Raw genomic sequence first — 20135 nt, forward strand, 5'->3', positions numbered from 1 at the left:
ATTGATCATTTTTTAACTTTGAAAAACTCCTTTGTTGCTTTAGCAGTATGTACACTTCAGAATTCATTATGCTACTACATCAGCAGTTGTTTCATCAATGAAGATAAGTGAGCCAGTACCTTCAGCAGCCATACATGCCCAGGCCATAACACCCCCACCACTGTGTTTCACAGATGAGGTAGTATGCTTTGGATCTTGGGTAGTTCCTTCTCTCCTCCATACTTTGCTCTTGCCATCACTCTGATATGTCAATCTTCAACTCATCTGTCCACAAGACCTTTTTTCCAGAACTGTGGTTGTTCTTTTAAGTACTTCTTGGCAAACTGTAACCTGGCCATCCTATTTTTGCGGCTAACCAGTGGTTTGCATCTTGCAGTGTAGCCTCTGTATTTCTTTTCATGAAGTCTTCTGCAGACAGTGGTCATTGACAAATCCCCACCCGACTCCTGAAGAGTGTTTCTGATCTGTCGGACAGGTATTTGTGGATTTTTCTTTATTGTAGAGAGAATTCTTCTATCATCAGCTGTGGAGATCTTCCTTGGCCTGCCAGTCCCTCTGCGATTAGTAAGCTCACCAGTGCTCTTTCTTCTTCTTCCACATTCCAAACAGCTGATTTTGGTAAGCCTAAGGTTTGGCTGATGTCTCTAACAGTTTTATTCTTGTTTCTCAGTCTCATAATTGCTTCTTTGACTTTCACTGGCACAACATTGGCCCTCATGTTGATAAACAGCAATAAAAGTTTCCAAAGATGATGGAAAGACTGGGGGGGAAAGGCTAGGTGCTGAGAGCTGCATTAAGGATTCATGCCAGTAAAGAAAAACAATTACCAACTTGATATTAAAATTCAAGCCTAGTAAAATTTAGACCAGCCATCTTACCATACCAGCTTTTGTTTAAAATATTCCTTCAGGTATCGTTTCTCACCATTACCTTCTTGCCCACCCCTCAAAATACACACGATTCACTGTCATTGCAGATGGGCGGCACAGTGGCACAGCGGTAGTTGCTGCCTTACAGAGATCTGGTCCGGTGCTGTCTGTACATTCTCCATGTGATTGCATTGGTTTGCTCCTGGTGCTCCAGTTTCCTTCCACACTCCAAACGTATAGGTTTGTAGGTTGATTGCTTCGGTAAATTTTTTTTATAAATTGTCCCTAGTGTATTGGATAGTGCTAATGTACAGGGTGATTGCTGCTCAGTGCACTCACTGGACAATTTTCATGCTGTATCTCCAAAGTCTAAAGCCTAAAGATGGGAAAACCACCCCCAAACTCATTGTCCTACTGAAGACCCTTGAGCACGTTGACAGAGAATAGAGTAGTACAAAGTAGATTGCCAGAACATTTTTGGACCTAATAACATTCTGGAGACGTAACAGACATCTTAGCTTCCAGTCATGTGCAATAGTGATGAAGTGCTGTGCTGTGCTGTCTCCAGTGCCATCTCTCAAGCAAGACATCAAACCAAGGTCTATGCTCGCAGTTTGCTTTCAAGGAGGCTATAGAAAATTCCCATGCTCTATTTTGAGAACAATCGAGGACAGTATCCTTGTTCTGATCAATATTTATTCCTCAAAATCACTAAACACTTTATTATGCTGCAGTTAGAGGGGGCAATCTATGCATAAGAAGATACATACAAAATAATGGAGTAACTCAGCAGGTCAGGCAGCTTCTCTGGAGAAAAAGAATCGGTGATGTTTTGGGTCGAGACCCTTCTTGAACAACTTGGCTGTCACATTGCTTACATTACATCAACGATTACATTTCAAAATGGTTTCATTGGATGGAAACCTCTTTCAGATATCACATTTAAATTATTTTTCTCTTGGCTAATTGGTAGAACTGCGTAGTAAGCCTGCTTCCAATCATTATGGTGCATTAGCCAATGCAGGTAATAACCCATCAGATGGAGTTGCAGAATGTTCTGGTTGCAATTAAATTTGAAATGTACCACTGGGCAATGTCAACAGAGTACGCAATGGAGATTTATGACTCAGAATATCAAAATAGCCTCTTGTTGATCTGCAATTATATTCATCTTACAAAAAAAGGATTGAACATTTTTGCAATACTTTTTTGAGCATTCAATCAGCTTTCACGGAACAAAAGGACATTTGTTGGCAAACACAAGGCTTTTTTTGGATCTCTCTTACACCGGGGAGCTCTGTCTAAGGTAGGGATGTGGAGCAACATTGTTACCTTGCCAGTCTTATTTTCTTTCATTTTCCTGGACTTGTGCCTTGGTGGTTAGTCAGCATTTATTGACCTTCCCTAATTGTCTTTGGAAAGGTAGCAGTGAGCCACCATCTTGAACAATTACAACCCTACAGTTCATTTCCAGGAGGGAGTTCCTGGATTTAAATTAAGCAACAACCGCATTGCAGTGATATATTTCCAAACCAGGATGGTGTACATCTTGGAGCTGAAACTGCAGGTGATGGAGCTCCCATATACTCCTCCTTGGTGGTACAATGGTTTAAGGAGATCCAGCAAAAATCATTCCTTGCACAAATTATTTGGTGCTGAGAAAACCATCCACAGTCCAAGCATCAAAAGACTGTGAGCAAAGAGCAGAAGAGAGTTATATAAAGAATGGAGAGGCATGCAGGGCATACTGGAAGGAACAATTCAAATCCCTTTCATCTAGGAGGAGGAGACATGCCAGGGGACCACAGAAAGTTAATATTTCAAGAAATGATACCAAGTCAACTGCGATAACTGCAGAAGGGTTTCCCTACATCAGAACATCCGTAGAGTCCTCCTCAACACTCGCAATGACTGAAAAAATGCTCATTGAATCGCATTGTGGATTCTGTCAATCCAGGAAGCATGAGCAACTCTTCATGACCGTACAGAGGCTTTGACTGTCAAATGAGAGGGTTTCTCGAAATTGGCTGTCCTCAGAAATTCATCCCCATTTGCTGCACGATGTCATTATATTAACCCAGTCCACGAAAGAACCAGTCTCACTGCAGAGTAATGTCAAATAAGTCAGTGTCCCAATGTCTCAATGCTTTTCTCAGTCTGTTTGGCACAATGCTGCAACTCACCTCCAACAAGCTTCTTTCTACAATGGAACTAACCTACATGACATATGCGAGACTATTCAATCTGCATCACCTCTCCTCCAATTACTATGTTACTCCCATCTCGGTCAAGCTGAAGCATATGGATGATTGCTGTATTTACAGAGGCGAAGCTCCAAGACATGGCAGAAAATAGGCCTTACCCTTAATACCTGCAAAATTAAGGTTTTCTATCAACCAGTGTCCAAACCATTACAACACCCTACCCTTAATAATAAAGATCCACAATAACACCTTGGGAAACATAGACCATTTTTTATATCTCAACAGCCACCATCATCATGACGAAAGCCACCATCATCTTCAGCACACCAGCACTGCTGTTAGCCATCTAATGAGAATGATATAAGATCAAGACTTCAAACCCAGCACAGGCCATGGTGTACCAGGCAGCTGTGGCCCTTGCCACAATGAATGCTTCCAAAATTTGGAGTAGTCACAGCAGTCAGGTCAAAGTGTTGAATTGGTACCACCAATGTTGGCTTTGCAAAACCATCCCAATCCATTGGCAAAGCAAACCAATATGAGTATCCTCTCCCATGCCTGCCTCTGGCACTCAATTAGTTGTTAGGCCAGCAACATCTCTTACATGCTTGACACCTGATCCCTGAAACAGGCACTTTAATGTGAGCTCTGCCATGGCAACAGATTACTCAGTTGGCAGGGAAAATAGATGGCTTCAAAGCTTCCTCGATAGAGAATAAGAAAACAGTGACACATGGGAATAATTGACCCACAGCTGCTCGACATGGATGTGGATAATTTGTAATGACGCAGTTGAATAAACTGGCAAAATGATTGGATAGAAAGGTGATAGATTCTATGGATGTGATGATCTGCATCCTTGGGCTTTGTTGGAGATGGTTATGTATGCTTGGCATCTTCCAAAATTCCATAAAATCTTGTATTGCTTCCATAAATTGGAAGGAAGCAAATATATTATTTCATGATTTAAGAGAAAATAAGGTGGACCATTATTTCCCTAGCAGCAATGAGGAAAATGCTGGAATTTATTAAGGAACTGGTATCAAAACATAGAAATAATAGGATTGGGCAAAATCAATTGGATTTATCATAGGGAAACAACTAATCTGGCAGAGTTTTTGAGGTTGGATCAATACATAACAAAATAGATAAGTGGGATGCCATTGATGTAGTATATATGGACTCTCAGAAAACGTTTTAAAGTGCCATACAAGAATATTAACAAATATACAGCGCATGATATTATCATCCCCTTTTCACTGCACCTCAATATTTCCACCAAAACTCAATCCACATCACAGGTAGGTCAGGGAATTGGGATGCAGTACTAAAGTGGCAGACAAGTGGTCACCCAATCTACACTTGTTTTTGCCAGTGGTGAGAGGATCACACAACTGCCCTTATTTCATGCCCGTTGTTCATTTTTCCTCTCACTCGCATTAACCAGACGACCACAATTTATCGCCCTCGAAATCATGGGAATAACTCTCTCCATCCATCCTCCCTCTCGTTAAAACGACTTAATTTTCTCCTTTCCCCCAAATGTGACGAAGGATTTTCAACCTGAAATATCAATTCTGTGTCTCCTTCCACAGATGCTGCCTGATTTACAGGAACTATCATTCTTCTTAATCTCCGTTCCTCACGATGCCGGTAGGCCGACCTTCTCTCTCCCGGCGTGCCGCGCGGTCGTCCCCTCGCTCAACATTACGTAAATGGTCCTTCTTTCTCCCAGCGTGCACCGCAGTATCATCTCACACAATAATGCGTTGAATGCAGTGGGTGGGAGTAGAAAACCTTCTTTCTCCCGACGTGCCGCGCTGCGTCGACCCTACTCAATACTGAGTTGAAGACAGCTGGAGTGGGAATGAATGTATTTCTCGAGGCGTCCCTTCACTCAATATCAAATATCCTATAGCGGATCTTTGCTCAAAACTGCGTTGAAGCCAGTGGGGATGACCTTCTTTCACCCGGCATGCCGCGCGGCGACCCCTCACACCTATTCCTTTTCTCCAGAGATACTTCCTGACCCTTATAGTCACTCCAATATTTTTGTCTCAATCTTCTGTGTCAACCAGCCCCTGCAGGTCATTCCTGCCACATCGGGTTGAATTTAATGGGGATGACCTTTCTCCCGGCGTGCAACGCGGTCCTGTGACTCAGATCAGGGGTGGGAGAGGGGAGTAGAGAGACCTTCTCTTTCCTGGCGCGGCGTTCATGCCAGATGTGAAGTATTGAAGAGCAGTTGTGTAGGTTAGTATGCACAACACATCCAAGTTGGCGATATGCAGAGTACTGCACTGCTGCCGACTACAAGTTCAGAAGGATGCTGCGTTGAAGCAAGTGGGCGGGGCTAAGCCGCACTCGGGTTGCCACGTGACAGCCGCCTGTCACTGGGTGCTGCGTTGAAGCAAGTGGGCGGGGCTTCTCTCTCCCAGCGTGCTGTGCGCGCCCGCTTCGGTTCCCATCTGACGGCGAAAGAGAACCGGCGCCATTTTGTCGGCGTTGGCTGCGAGGCGGGGAAAAAGTGGAGCAGAAGCCAGAGGTGCTTGTCCGCTCTGTTGGATAAAACCACGGCCGTTACGACGCGGCGTCGACGACATTGAACAGCAGAGTGAATTTCCTGGCGTCTGTCGGGTATATTCTGGTGGGGGATAAAGTAAGTGTTCGGCGAGGTGGGAGTGTGAGGTTGGCGGCTGTGGCCAGTTGGAGGCCGCCGAGGCAGAGAGCAGCAGCCTGGGCCACAGCGTCAAGCCCAGTGGCAGCGATTCCCAGAACCCAGGCCCATACGCCAAGTACTTTAAATCAGTCTGTGTGGGTGGTGAGAAGATTTTAATACTACACTTGTACAAAATTGTATGTTTTTAACGTTCAAATTTTATTTTCCTGTCCAAAAACGCCTGATATATATTCTGAAAAAATGTTAAAATACGTTGTGGAATAGTTTTTTTGTAAAAATAAAGCATCTGACCATGTGTTATCAACCGAAAGTTGTGAATTATATTAGGGCTGCAGCACAACAGCTGTGCGATTTGGCACAACTGGTCTTCAATACTTCACGACCCTCCCAACTCAAAATGCAATTAACCTTTTGGATTTGGGCGTCTCTTACCACTTACATCGGTCAGTAGTAATTGTACATGTTTTCCCATTACCCTCAAATGTCCTAAATTATTTATGTTAGTACATATTTACTCAGCCTGGTTTGAGCTTTCAAATGTATATGACTTCCAAATCCCCCATGGTTGAACTTCTTCATGCTTTCATATGTGATAGGAACAGAATTAGGCCACTCAGCCCAGCAAGCCTACTCCACCTTTCAACCATGGCTGGTTTACCTTTTCCTTTCAACCATTCTTCTGCCTCCTCCCTCCCCATAACCTCTTACACCCGTACTAATCAAGAATCTAGCAATCTCTGCCTTCAAATATCCATTGACCTGGCCTGCAGCCTTCTGTGTTTTAAAAGTCTGTTTTTGTGTCTCTTAATCTGAGAACTACTGACTTTATTTCATTGGTTACATCCTACGAAATCAAATTAAAATATTGTCTTCTGGATTTTATTCAGTATTTTCTGCATGGTCTGTGCCAGGAGCAGCTTAACTAAGGCTGTACATACATTGAAACAAGGAACTGCAGATGGGGGTTACCAAAGAAAGACACAAAATGCTGGCATAATTTAGGAGGTCAGACAGCATCACTGGAGAATATGGATAGGTGACATTTCGGGTCAGGACCTTCCATCAGTCTGAAGATGAGTGCCGACCTGAAACGTCACGTATCCATGTTCTCCAGGGATGCTGTCTGACCAGTTATTCCAACATTGTGTACATATATTGAACATTGCTTCTTAGCCTTTGTGTTCTTTGCCTATAGAAAAGCATTTGATTAGTATTTAATTTGTTTTCCTATATTTTTAACCATTTATGTATTTGTATTCCTAGATCTCTACCTTCATTTACTACTTTCTTGGAACGTGTCTTTCTTCTTCCTTCTCTCAAAATGAGGAACCTCTTATATTGCAATATTCGGCTTTTTTGAAAGATTATATATCTTTTGCTATATTAGTTAAGACCCATTGTAACTACTTGAGTATGAAAGTTAAGATTTCCAGGCAATGAAGGAGTATTGCTCTTAAAGTGCCATCCTTCAAATGGATGTCAAGGACACTATTTTGAAGCTGCAGAAAGAAATGCTATTGCCAAGGAATAAACATTCCTTCAGCCAAAAAAAGCTGTTGGAGAAACTTTGGGTCAGGTCAAGTTGCGTTTATCGCAACGTCCACAAGTACAGTGAGGTAAAGATACAATGAAAATCTTACAGCTCATCACAGGCACATTGATTGAGACAAATACACCAAATATAAATTACATACAAAATCAACATGACAGTAAAAAAGGCAAAACCACATGTGCAAAATACAATTAGGATAAAAATCTAGTCTGTGTTAGTGCAAGAGGTGGGCTTTGCTTGCTGTTGTCAATGTAGGATTAGGGTTGTGCGGATTGGTTCAAGATCCTGGTAGTTGGAAGAAACTGAACCCAGAAGTGTGCAATTTCTGGCATCCATACCTCCTACCTAATGGTAGCAGCAAAAAGAGAGCATGGACAGCTGAAATAACTGAGTGTGAAATAACAGACAGCACCATGGACAGATGACATATTCACATGGGGCTGCTTTGAAATGTCATCTGTCCATTTCCCTCCACAGATGCTGCCTGACCCGCTGGGTTCCTCGAGCAGTCATCGCCCCTCCCCCTCCATGATTCCAGTATGCGTGGTCTCTTATGTCTCCATGAGTTCTTTAAAGGATTGTTGGTGAGAGATGATCAGAAAATTTCACACTGTTGGAGCTAGTTGCGCCCACATTGTTGGCCGAGTTCCCCTTGTTGCAACATGGTTAGTGCTTTGGTAAAGCCATAAGTGATAGGAGTAGAAGTAGGCCATTCGGCCCTTCAAGTCTACTCCGCCATTCAATCATGGCTGATCTATCTTTCTCTCTTAACCCCATTCTCCTGCCTTCTCCCCATAACCTCTGATACCTGTACTAATCAAGAATCTATCTCTGCCTTAAAAATATCCACTGACTTGGCCTCCACAGCCTTCTGTGGCAAAGAATTCCACATATTCACTTCCCTTTGTGAATAAGTGCTTCATTGGCAGTGAAGTATTTGGGTTCATCATGAAATGTACTGAAAAAGTATACTCGAAACCCAAATATCTTTCTGGTTAGGTATCAACTGAATATTGAAATACCGGGGATCGTTTATAAATTTAATAAACAGCAGTGATCTACTTTTCATTTTGCATGTTTCTAACAAGCTTGGTCCTTGGTTTCCAAATGATCTGATTTTGCCTTGAGATTTCTTCCCTTTTCTGAGTTATAGATCTTTGAAATAGGACCTTTACCCACTCAGTGTGCACTGAAAATCAACCACATATTTACATTAATCCCACATCAAGCCCATTTTTATTCTCTACAATATTCTCATTCCCAGAGATTCTATTATTCACCTACACATAAGGGACAATTTACAGTGGGCATTTAGCCAGCTAATCTGCAAGTCTTTGGGAAGCGGGAATACGTAGAGGAAATGCAGACTGTTATAGAAGGAACATGCGGATTCTATGCAGCACCAGAGGTCAGAATTGAACCTGGGTTTCTTGCAATGTGAGGCACTGGCTCTGCTAGTTATGCCACTGTGCCAGTTTCAAATAAACCTCTAACAAGGTGTCTTCTGTAACACCTTGGTAAAGGTTTTATTTGAAAGTACATATCTGCATATGCTTGTTCTTCAAATATTTAAAGGTTGCCTAAATGTAATTGAAATAAGGTACCACCAATACTGATTTACAAAAAAAACACTGCAGGACTAGTACATCAGGAAGATTGCTTGTCCGCCTTAGTGAAGACGGATCCAAAGTACCTGTTCAACTCATCTACCATTTCCTTGTTCCACATAATAAATTCATCTTTTTCAGTCTTCAAGGTCCAACTTTGGTCTTAACTAATTTTTTTCTCTTTACATATCTAAAGAAGCTTTTACTATCCTCTATATTCTTGGCTAGCTTACCTTTGTATCCCATCTTTTCTCCCCGTAATGCTTAATGCTTCACCGAACAGAGCATTTTCATAATGGTTTAAAGCATTTTTGGGCATTTCATCAGGCAGTATAGGAAGCAAATCCTGTTAGATATGTATGATATCTTTTCAAAGAGAAGCACATCTGCTTGGGTATAAAATTGTCAAAACATCGTGAATGGTCATTGCTTTATGCTTCCTTCCACAGGAGAATGCCTGCTTCATGCATTCTCATTGCTTTTTACTCACTACATTCAAATGTTTTTACACTTACGAGGGTTCCTTCAAAAAATGTCAATAAGAAGCATGAGTGGCACAATCGGTAGAGGTGAGCGCCAGAGGCTTGGGTTCATTGCTGACCTTGGCGTTGTTTGTGCAGTGTTTTCACACTCCCTGTGATTACGTGAGTTTCCCCTGTGTCCTATGGTTTCCACCCACATTCCAAAGATGTGCGGGTTAGTAGATTAATTGTTCTCTGTAATATTGCCCCTTGTGCGTAGAGAGCTGGTGGGATAATAAATAAATAATGTAAATGGGTGAGCAGTGGTTGGTGTGGGACTCATGGACCCAAGTGCCTGGGGGGGGGGAAGGGGGAAGGGTGCCGCTCAGCTTCCTGTTAAATCTTTCCCCTCACTGTAAACCTATACTCTAGTTATTTTTCTTTTTGGCCAACCCTATGGAAAAAGATTCTATTCACTCTATCTATGGCTGTTGTGATTATATACACTGCTATAAGATTGCCCTTAGCCTCCTGCATTCCAGAGAATAAAGTCCAAGTCTGCTCAACCTCTCCCCATAGCTCAGGCACATGAGTTCTGGCCATATCCTCGTAAATCTTTTCTGCACTCTTTCCAACAATATGAAGAGTGCAAGTTGTACCCAGTAGCTTAGAATTGTTAAGTCAATTCAAAAGGAATATTATCATCAATGTCCTCACTACTGATAGCTCTGCGTTTCCTTGGATCAATTCTTGTAACTTTTGGCCTTTCAACTAAGAGCTCAAGTTGACAGCTTCGAAACCCAAAGAGGATGTTAGGAGGAGAATGACGTTGTGCCTTTGTTGTGTCATTTAATAACTGCGTGAATTGTGGCAATGTTCTTGAATGTTTCACATTTACGTTTTAGAGTGACAGGCAGTAACTTTTTTTCTCTGTCTCAGTCATGTACAACAGTATTTCAGAGTTCTATGAATTCAACTTTTCTTGGAAACACACGCACAGCAACTTTGTATAGTAACTGCATTACTATAGGTGCATTACCAAGGTGTTGCATATTGACTGCTGGTCATGATTAGAACGTACCACCATTTTCTACAGAACATGCAATACTAATGCAGAATAATCCTTTTTTCCATTTAACAACTTTTGGGGGGCGGTATTGTAATTATGTGAATACACTGGCAACTTCACAATTTAGCTGGGTTAAGCTACAGATGTGGAATTTAGATTGGAATTCAACTTATTCATGCTCTTCCCTTCGAGGCATGTCTTGTCTGCCATATTGGAGACATTGAAATTTTGTCTGGAATTTTGCAGCTTTTTTTAAGGTCTTGAGGTGTTTAAAAGACATTGCTCTTGGGAGACTGACTGGATTGGGAGGAAATGGTTTGCTGTAAGTTTAAAAAAAAATATTGTTTACTTTAATTTCAAGGCTTGCATTCAGAATATTTTCCTTTTTTTATTGAAGATTGTTACTCAAAACGGTTTGGGGGAAAAACTGACCAGGATAATCCGTAACAATGGGCTACGATAAATATGACAAACGGTAAGAATTTTTTAGATAACTAAAATGCTGCTGTAAATCTGATATAAAAACAACATTCTGAAAGTACTCAAATGGCCAGGCTGCTTTCAGAGTGTGAAGCAGTGATTACTCAGCGACCTTATTCAGAATTGGCAGAATGCTCTGTGTTATAGTCATTACACAGATAAATTGACTTTCATTCACCATAGATGCTGCCCAGGTATTTTCAGTTGTTTATGTTTTTAAGAATTTAATTTGGGATATTTGTTTAATGTTATTGCACACCTGAAGGAGGCTGTTTTGAGATTTTGATATATTGACTTCAAAAGAGGATAAATTTGCCAAAGAACCTTCTTGACTGCACCGGTTCTGTTAAAACCTAATTTAAAATATTTAAAACATCTTTTGGAAATAGTTCTTCTGATGGCATTAATAGAAAAGTAATTTTGACTTTTCTTATCTCATCATGTTTACTGAGCAGTCTTTGTTCATTTAAAACATTTGGATCCCTCAGCTTGTCTTTAGTCTTTTCCAGTTAAATTAAAATGTAGTATTTTCTTGCCAATGATTGTATTCTTCAAATTGAAAATAATTTGCTTGTCAGTTATATAATTTTGCTGTCTCTTTTTAGAGATTACATCCTATAACTTTGAAAGTGCACATTAAGACACCTGCATTGTCAAAATGAACACATCATCGAGCCCAATGGTGTGCACAATCTTACCTGGTATTAGTTTAGTTTAGAAATATGGCGTGCGAACAGCCACTTAGGCCTATCTTATCCCTCACCGACCACTGCTCGCCAATCTACATTAGTTCTTTATAATACCAACTTCTCATTGATTCCCTACACACAAGGGGCAATTTTAAAGAGATCAATTAATTTACAAACCTGCACATCATTGGGATGTGGGTAGAAAGGGGAGGATCTTTGAGCTATATAAAATAGATTTTAATACCACCTTGGAGAAATGAGATTCAAAGTTAAATTTAACTTTATGGCGTGTGTTTGCATTTAAAAAAATAATTACAAAAAGGGTTGTAAAAAGTATCTTATTCTCATGGAAATTGGTGAAGTTGCTAATATTCAAAGTTGAATTGAAATCATTTTTTAATTATGGACTGACCAGATCATTTGTGCGTAGATGTTTTTCAACAGGCTTAATACTGCATGAGGGAACTTGAAACCTGTTGAATCTGTGGTCACAAACCATTACGGAGATAATAGCTAAGTGGTCTATTCCACGTCTAGTGCCAGACTTGGCTAACATGACCCTGGGGCTTTCATTGCTGGTTTAGGTCAGTCATTCATTGATTATGATGGTCGAGCCTTTGATATCTTGGGGAACAGCAATTTCCCCCCACAATTTGTATACTTTTATGGTGCTGGGAGACGTATTGGACAGTTCATTTCCTTCATGGGGACGATTATTAGGATAACGCAGAATCCACAATTTTATCAATTTCATTTTTTTCCCTCTTTTCAGTGAAACTAGTCGAAGTGAACGAAGTGGACGTTATGGTTCTGAATGGAACAGAGATGAGCACAGAGAGTCACGAGGTAGACGAGACTACGACTATAAAGATGTTGACTATCGTGCTCCACCAAATCACGGCAGGGACTATGATCGTGATAGACGTCGCGGTGATTATCGGAATAATGACCGCCATCAAGACTATAGGGATTATGACAATTCTGAGGTATGCGCCCTTCCTTAGCCACAATATTTGATATCACTTCCATTAGCTTTTTATTGTGGCTGTTTATTTTTTTGGAGTCCAAAAGAATGTAATATGGCTGCACCGCATCTCTTGTCAATAGAAGACTAGGTGGATGGAATAGTCAAAGCTAAGAGGAAAGTGCTGAGCCTTATTCAGGATGGTAGTTTTCCGACATTTTTGTTTCAAAAATTTACCATGTTCGTTGGGTCTTAGATGACAATTATCAATTTCTCGGGTTAATTATAAAGATTATTAATGGAGCTAAACACAGGTCATTAATTTAATGCTTGTATCTGGGAAGGCTGATTGGTACAAAGGTTCAAACGTATTTCTTGGAGGCATTTCTAGAGCAATATATTTTGTGTGCTGCAGTTTGTTGCATTGTACTGTAAAATCTCCATTTAGAGATGCAGCATGGAGACAGGCCCTTCGGCTCACCAAGTCCACACCAATCATAGATCGCGTACACCTAGTTCTATGTTCTCCCACTTGCATAGAAGCACACAAGGGGCAATTTACAAAAGCCAATTAACCTACAAACATGCAAATCTTTGAAATATGGGAAGAAGTGGAGCACCCGGGGAAAACCCACACGGTCACAGGGAAAATGTACAAAACTTCGCACAGACAGCACCCATAGTCAGGATCGGTCACTGTTGCGATGCTGCACCCAACCTAGTGATCATTTGCAACCTCTTGGCAGTCATGTTTAGTGTTTTGTTGCATATCCTTTGCATGCCATGACTGCTTGAAGTCGGCTATTGATAGACATCACCAGTTGCTGGGTGTCTTCTCTGGTGATGCTCTGCCAGGCCTGTATTGCAGCCATCTTTAGCTTCTGCTTGTTTTGGGGGCTAGTCCCCTTCAGTTTTCTCTTCAGCACATGAAATACATGCTCATTTGGGTTCAGATCAGGTGATTGACTTGGCCACTCAAGAATAGACAATTTTTTAGCTTTGAAAAACTCCTTCGTTGCTTTCGCAGTATGTTTGGGATTATTGTCTTGCTGTAGAATGAACTGCCGGCCAATGAGTTTTGAGGCATTTGTTAGAACTTGAGCAGATTGGATGTGTCTATACACTTCAGAATTCATTATGCTACCACCATCAGCAGTTGTATCATCAATGAAGATAAGTGAGCCAGTAGCTTCAGCAGCCATACATGCCAAGGCCATAACACCCCATCACTGTGTTTCTTGAGCAGTTCCTTCTCTCCATACTTTGCTCACCATCACTCTGATATAAGTTAATCTTCGTCTCATCTGTCCACTGACAAGACCTTTTCCCAGAACTGGTTGCTCTTTTAAGTACTTCTTGGCAAACTAACCTGGCCATCCTATTTTTGCAGCCAACCGGTGGTTTGCATCTTGCAGTGTAGCCTCTGTATTTCTGTTCATGAAGTCTTTTGCAGACCGTGGTCATTGACAAATCCACACCTGACTCCTGAAGAGTGTTTCTGATCTGTCGGACATGTGTTTTTCTTTATTATAGAGAGAATTCTGTTATCAGCTGTGGAGGCCTTCCTTGGCCTGCCAGTCCCTTTATGATTAGTAAGCTCACCAGTGCTCTCTTTCTTCTTAATGATGTTGCAAACAGTTGATTTTGGTAAGCCTAAGATTTGTCTGAAGTCTCTAACAGTTTTATTCTTGTTTCTCAGTCTCATAATGGCTTCTTTGACTTTAATTGGCACAACTTTGGTCCTCATGTTGATAAACTGCAAAAAAAGTTTCCAAATGTGATGGAAAGACTGGAGGGAAGACTACGTGCTGAGAGCGCTCTTATACTGCCATTAAGGAGGCAATTAAACACACCTGGACAATTACAAACACCTGTGAAGCCATGTGTCCCATACGTGGTGCCCTGAAATGGGGGACGACGTATAAACACAGCTGTAATTTAGACATGGTGGAACCAAAATGTATAAAAATGGCCTTTATTAAAACCTAACAATGTGCACTTTAACCACACGTGATTTTTTTCTACTACAAATCTCAAATTGTGGAGTACAGAGGCAAATAAATAAATTATGAGTCTTTGTCCCAAATGTTATGGAGAGCACTATCTCCCCACCAGTCTTGAAGAAGAGTCCTAACCTGACCGTTTCCTTCCACAAATGCTCCCTGACCCCGGAGATGTCTTACCAGATGTTTTCCCCCACTTGAAATTATGCTGATTGTGTTCAAATTGTTTAAAAATATGGATCATATGAATGGCAGGTCATAATTAATCCTTCATTGCTCTGCTTACTCCCTATAACTATTCGCCCCCTGATTCTCCTCCCATCCACTTGCGCTGGGAATGAGTTAATCTGCTGAATAGGATATCTTGGGTTGCTGAGGTTATGAGGCAACAACACCAGTTCTATGCCACCCATAGTCATTCTAAAGGTGTATATTATGAATTGAAGCTATTGCGAGGATGCAACTGCAACTTCTGTTTCATGCCTTCCATTGTAAGAAAATTGTTTTGCCCACCATTAGGCATTACTAGAAATTCAACATCTAAACAGAGTGGAATTTGAATTGAGAATCGATGCTGAGAACATTAATAATGTCTTTGCTTCCAGAATTATGATGATGATGGCAGATATGAAAGACCTGAGGGAAACCAGTACTGTGATGGTGACTACAAGGACCATGATTACAGAAATGATGGCTCTGAAGAGAGGGAGAACAAAACAATTATGTTAAGAGGTCTTTTACCATCAACAACGAGGGAAGATGTACGTATATTGCTAAAATTTGGGTTTATCGGCACTTGATAGGGTATGAAAGAACCATTGGATCATTTGGGGAGGGATTGGAAACAAAATATATGAAATGACTGTATATCTAACTAGCTGAAACCTTGTGTAACAATGGATGACCTGCTGTGAAATGGTATCGAGTAACTTCATTTGATTTGTGAAGAAGGGAATGTCAAGATAATCTGGAAGAGCTATTGTATTGGTCTTTGCCCTTCCAGGATATGATTACCAAGAAACAAGAAAGTAAGCAGTAAACCTATGGGTAATTGGCATATCAAAGTAACTTGCAAAATGCAAGAAGTTGGGAGTAGCAAACATGCGATAATACAAGACTTTAGTCGGAATGGTGACGTTTGTGTTTGATTGTAAATGAATAACCAAAGGGTAATTTCATTGTGTAAACTTGCACAAACCTATGCTTGACTAACAATAGTATTTTCATTTTCGAACTGTAATTTTCGAACTGCCAAGAGACACATTGACCAACCATGTAAGTATTGTGGTCTTAGAACAACAGTATTGCCATTCTCCAGTTGGTGACCAACGTTCTGATCCTTTCCGTGATCTACAAGACAACTATCGGAAGCATGAAAGTTTGTTCATCATCTCTGTTAATGAGCACAATTCCAACAATATTAATGCCCAGTACCATCAAGGGTGAAGCAGTTGTTTGGTATTTTAATTAAAGCTCCAAACATTGATTCTTTCCATTACTAATACCTAGTGGTTAGATTATGAACTATGCACAAAATGTACTGTAGTTATTTTCTTTGGGTGCCAAAAAGATGCAACTTCAACTGCTAAGAAGGAAGGCAGCTTTGGGCACTTGGGAATGCGGGTTCCTCTCTGTTGTCTGAAGGATTTTGTTCTTCCTGCATTGTCATTGGATCTGAATCCTAAGTGAAGTGGGTCAAATATGATGAGATGGATGGGCAGCTCGCACTATGAGTATGGCAATTCCACTTTTTAATTACCATCCATGATTAAATGAGATATTTCAGATATATACCTTTTTTGTGCTGTTGGTTTGAATTTTTACTAAGGTTAGATTTAGATCACCTTGCAAAGTTACATGTAATGCAAGGTCTAAAATCTCTTGTCCACAATTGTTTTCCTGCCTTTCTAATGGTGTTCATTTGAGTGCCAGGATCTGTGTTCCAGTGTACAACCAACCAAGGAATGGAACCCAGAGCTGGTTTAAGATATTATGATATAATCACCTGCCATCCTAACAGTGGAACAGTTGAAACTGAGACTGCCTTGTATCTGTTAAAAATAAAAAAAATTATCAACTAAGAATAAATATAAAATAGAATATTTTCGGAAGTTGCTTTTAAAAATTCAAGAAATTAAAACAAATTTTAAAATATTCCTTTCAGATTCTTGAAATATTTCAGGATAGTGATGAATTTCAGCCCAAGGATGTGCGAGTGATGAAATGTAAAGTTTCAGGTGAGATTTACGCTGGTTTTGCAGGTGTTCGTGAAAATATAAATATTGTACTTTCTGTTTTTAATGGGGAAATCACAGATTTTGACTGGGGACACATGCTATGAAATTGAGTTCAAGCAAATGTTTTTAGTGCATGGGGCAGATAAGGGTATCTTGAATGAAATTTGTTGAAACTTTGCAATTGTCATATATAGAACAAAAGCAGTCCCCTAACTATTTCCCAAACAATGACTGTGCAAACTGATAAATGTTTTAACTACGTCAGCACTGAGGTGTTTCTGCCTATGGCTCACTCTTCAAACATTAGTACGTTCCACACAAACTTTACTCATGTTTACTGGATTACCTTTTTCGATTTCTCAAGCCATTTCAATTTAATTTCATAACCTATTAAACTGCAAAAAGTTGGATCATATTATTTCCCTGATTTCTGATTGAATTCCAAAACAATTTAGTGTTGCTCTTAGAAGAGAAGATAAATTATTCTGAAGCGTCAAGTGTATAAATTATTTTTGATAATACATCATCCATAGATAGGTTTTGTTCATTTCCTTTCAATGCCTTAAGGAGTTTTATTACCGGTTCGCTGAACTGGGTTTAAGACAATTTCCTGTAGAGGCCAACAGAAGAACTGCGTGGATAATGCAATATTATTGATAAATGGTGAGGTGTTTTAAGTACGTCAAATGGCAGGAAGCTGGGGGGGGGGGGGGGTGTTGACTTGGCAACCCTTTAATTGCCACATAATATCAGTCCAGAATCTGTATATTTTGCATTCTGGCCGAAATTAGTCAAGACTAAGTTTATTCATGGAAGATGGAAAGAAAAGTAGTGAGGACAGTGAGGAATTTAATTATCAGAAATTCACTAAGTGCAGCAAATTCTTTTTGAATAATACTTTTACTTTATTTTACAAAAATCAGTGCTCTGTTTGCTATCTGCACACATTTTATTAAAAGCTTCTTGCATTTAAATATTTTTTTCCGCTACCAGTGAGTCTTGACAGACTTGGTATTAAGGAATATCTGGGAAAAATTACGCTAATTATGCTTTGGGGAGACGCCAATCTAAACAGACTAGTTTTTCTTTTAATGCATGTTTGCCAACCTTTTGACTAAACGTTTTATTTGTAAAAATGGAGAGGAGGGGTCTGGTAGCATTGCTTTTGTTTTGAAAAATGAGCTGAAGCAACTTTTATCAGAGCTCCGATTAGAACAGAACTGTGAGCTTTGCTGTGAAAGTGTGCCAGTTGTTTATATGTTATATTGTGACAACAGGGAAATTAGATGTGCCTATAGTACATTTGAGGTATGTGTGCCATTTTAACTACTCTTAAACAATCATGGAAAAAGCAGGTTCAGAATTTCACATTCTTAATGGTTGATCACACAAGCAGAATTCTAAAATAAAAACCCACTACAAATTTCTCATCTATATCTGCTGTATTAAATATTCAAAAATTATCCCTGCAGAGGCTTTGGAAGTATTGAAGTGTACAGTTAAGGCCAGAATATAATAATTAAGAAGTGACACTTAATTAGCTGTATCTTTTAATTTGGCATTTATACATTTGATTACAGGTAAAATCAATTATGGACTTTGCACATGTCACAAATGTGTTAATGTTAACATAATCTGAATTTTCTCCATAAAGATTCCATTGAACAAGTAGATAAATAATTGAATGATATTATAATGACACCCAGGCAATGAGATTTTTAAATTTCCTTAATCTCGAGTAATTCCTATTTAGTGCTGAGAGCTACAATCCATTACAAATTTTTCCAGGTTTATGTCAAATTGTGCAATTCCCATGAGATGTTCTTAAGCAATATTGTTGTTAGGAAGGCAGCCTATTGTACTTCACCTTGAAAGGGCATTGCTCAGAGAGTTTGTGCAATTTAGACCATGGGAATGTTATTGACCCTTCAAGCACCGCATTTACATGACCGCTTGCACATGGCAAGAGTTTTCTGATACATTTCTTTTGGAGTGGTGAGAATTGTATTTAGCAATACTACCACTGAGACCCAAACATTTAGAACTAGTCTTTTGCCTACTGGCTGCAGTGTTGTCTATTTGATGTGTTTGTTCTACTTTAGCGAAGCACATAGCTGTTGTTGATTATATCCTTGTGGAGATTGGTCCAACCATGAAATGGTGCATTACTGGATGCCCAAGTTTTAATCTAGTGGGAGGAACATTGCAAAATACTGAGATATAGGAAGCTAGCTAATTTGTTTGAATGATGAAGTATTTTAATGCAGGTAGGTTATAACTAAGAGTGTTTAATTTTAAATTATAACTGTCTAAATCTAAAGTTGGAAAAGGATAGGCTGTTAATGGGAGATAAAAATGCTACAGAATGTGTAAAATTTCAAGTACATTCTTGAAAATGTCTTTAAATGTATTTGTTTACTTATATGACAAAAGAAAAGCCAATAAGCCTTATGAAGCCACACAAATATAGACATTTTTACAAAACACGTGGCGACATGATGAATGGCTGCTTTAAACACACTGACTAACACAATCCCGTCTATATCTGAATGCTGTCTCTAGGTCAAAGCCGTGGTTTCGCCTTCGTGGAGTTTAATCACTTGCAGGACGCAACAAGATGGATGGAAGCCAACCAGGTTGCTTCATCACGTCTAGCTTTATTGGAGGGGGAAAGATCAAGTATTCATGCTGCAGAAAAGACCTAGAGCACCAAATATTACCCTTTCCCTCAAATACCATTGCCCTTCTATTACATTTATGGAACAGACACAAGTTATTTTATGGGTGGTTACATTTTTATCAGCTTTTGTGGTCATGAGCTTAACTGCTTGCAGTAAAAAGGATAAGCGAGTTGTGATTAGTTGCTCATTTTAATGCCCTGTATCATACGACACATTCCCAAGTACATTTTAAGGATGCCTCTATTATGCAATATTGCACCATTTATTTTGTTGTCCTCGTACATGTGCAAACGTCGTACATCATAAGTGCTTGCTTTTTGGGTCTTTCCCTCTTCCACATGCAAACGAACTCCAGTGATGCAGAGTCTTCAGTGCTTTGTTCTGTTTTAAATTCCAGTAAAATGCAGTTCATGTTTGCTTTGTTGGTCTGATTTTCATGAATGTGACTTCTAGTTTCTGTTTTTGTATCGGGAGAGAGAAGGAAATCGGAGCCATGATCATTTCCAGTCCATTCAAACCACCTTGTATTTAAGGGGAGGCACTGATTTGTTAGTGCTCTGTGTTTGTAGCATGTGGTATACATAGTCAAGGTTAGAAATGTATATACATGTTCTGGTGCTAAGGGGGAAACAAATGTTC

The 20135-nt window shown here is 39.9% G+C and overlaps 1 protein-coding gene across 2 annotated transcripts in view; it reads left to right on the top strand.

Moving 5' to 3' along the window:
- Positions 1–5207: 5207 nt before the first annotated feature.
- The window catches only part of LOC129704742 (RNA-binding protein 5-like), a 37039-nt gene continuing 22111 nt past the window's right edge, over positions 5208–20135 (top strand). Inside the window, exons 1-6 of one of the 2 annotated variants that reach the window (XM_055648056.1) lie at positions 5208–5326; positions 10840–10917; positions 12384–12597; positions 15184–15339; positions 16743–16815; positions 19378–19451. In XM_055648056.1, the coding sequence (XP_055504031.1) occupies positions 10892–10917; positions 12384–12597; positions 15184–15339; positions 16743–16815; positions 19378–19451 (543 nt within the window). In that variant the 5' untranslated portion in view covers positions 5208–5326; positions 10840–10891. Of the gene's footprint in view, positions 5327–5516; positions 5733–10839; positions 10918–12383; positions 12598–15183; positions 15340–16742; positions 16816–19377; positions 19452–20135 lie in introns of those variants that run through there. The other variant, XM_055648055.1, reaches the window with a different exon arrangement.

This window comes from Leucoraja erinacea, chromosome 16 (assembly GCF_028641065.1).
Source record: "Leucoraja erinacea ecotype New England chromosome 16, Leri_hhj_1, whole genome shotgun sequence".
NCBI lineage: Eukaryota > Metazoa > Chordata > Chondrichthyes > Rajiformes > Rajidae > Leucoraja > Leucoraja erinaceus.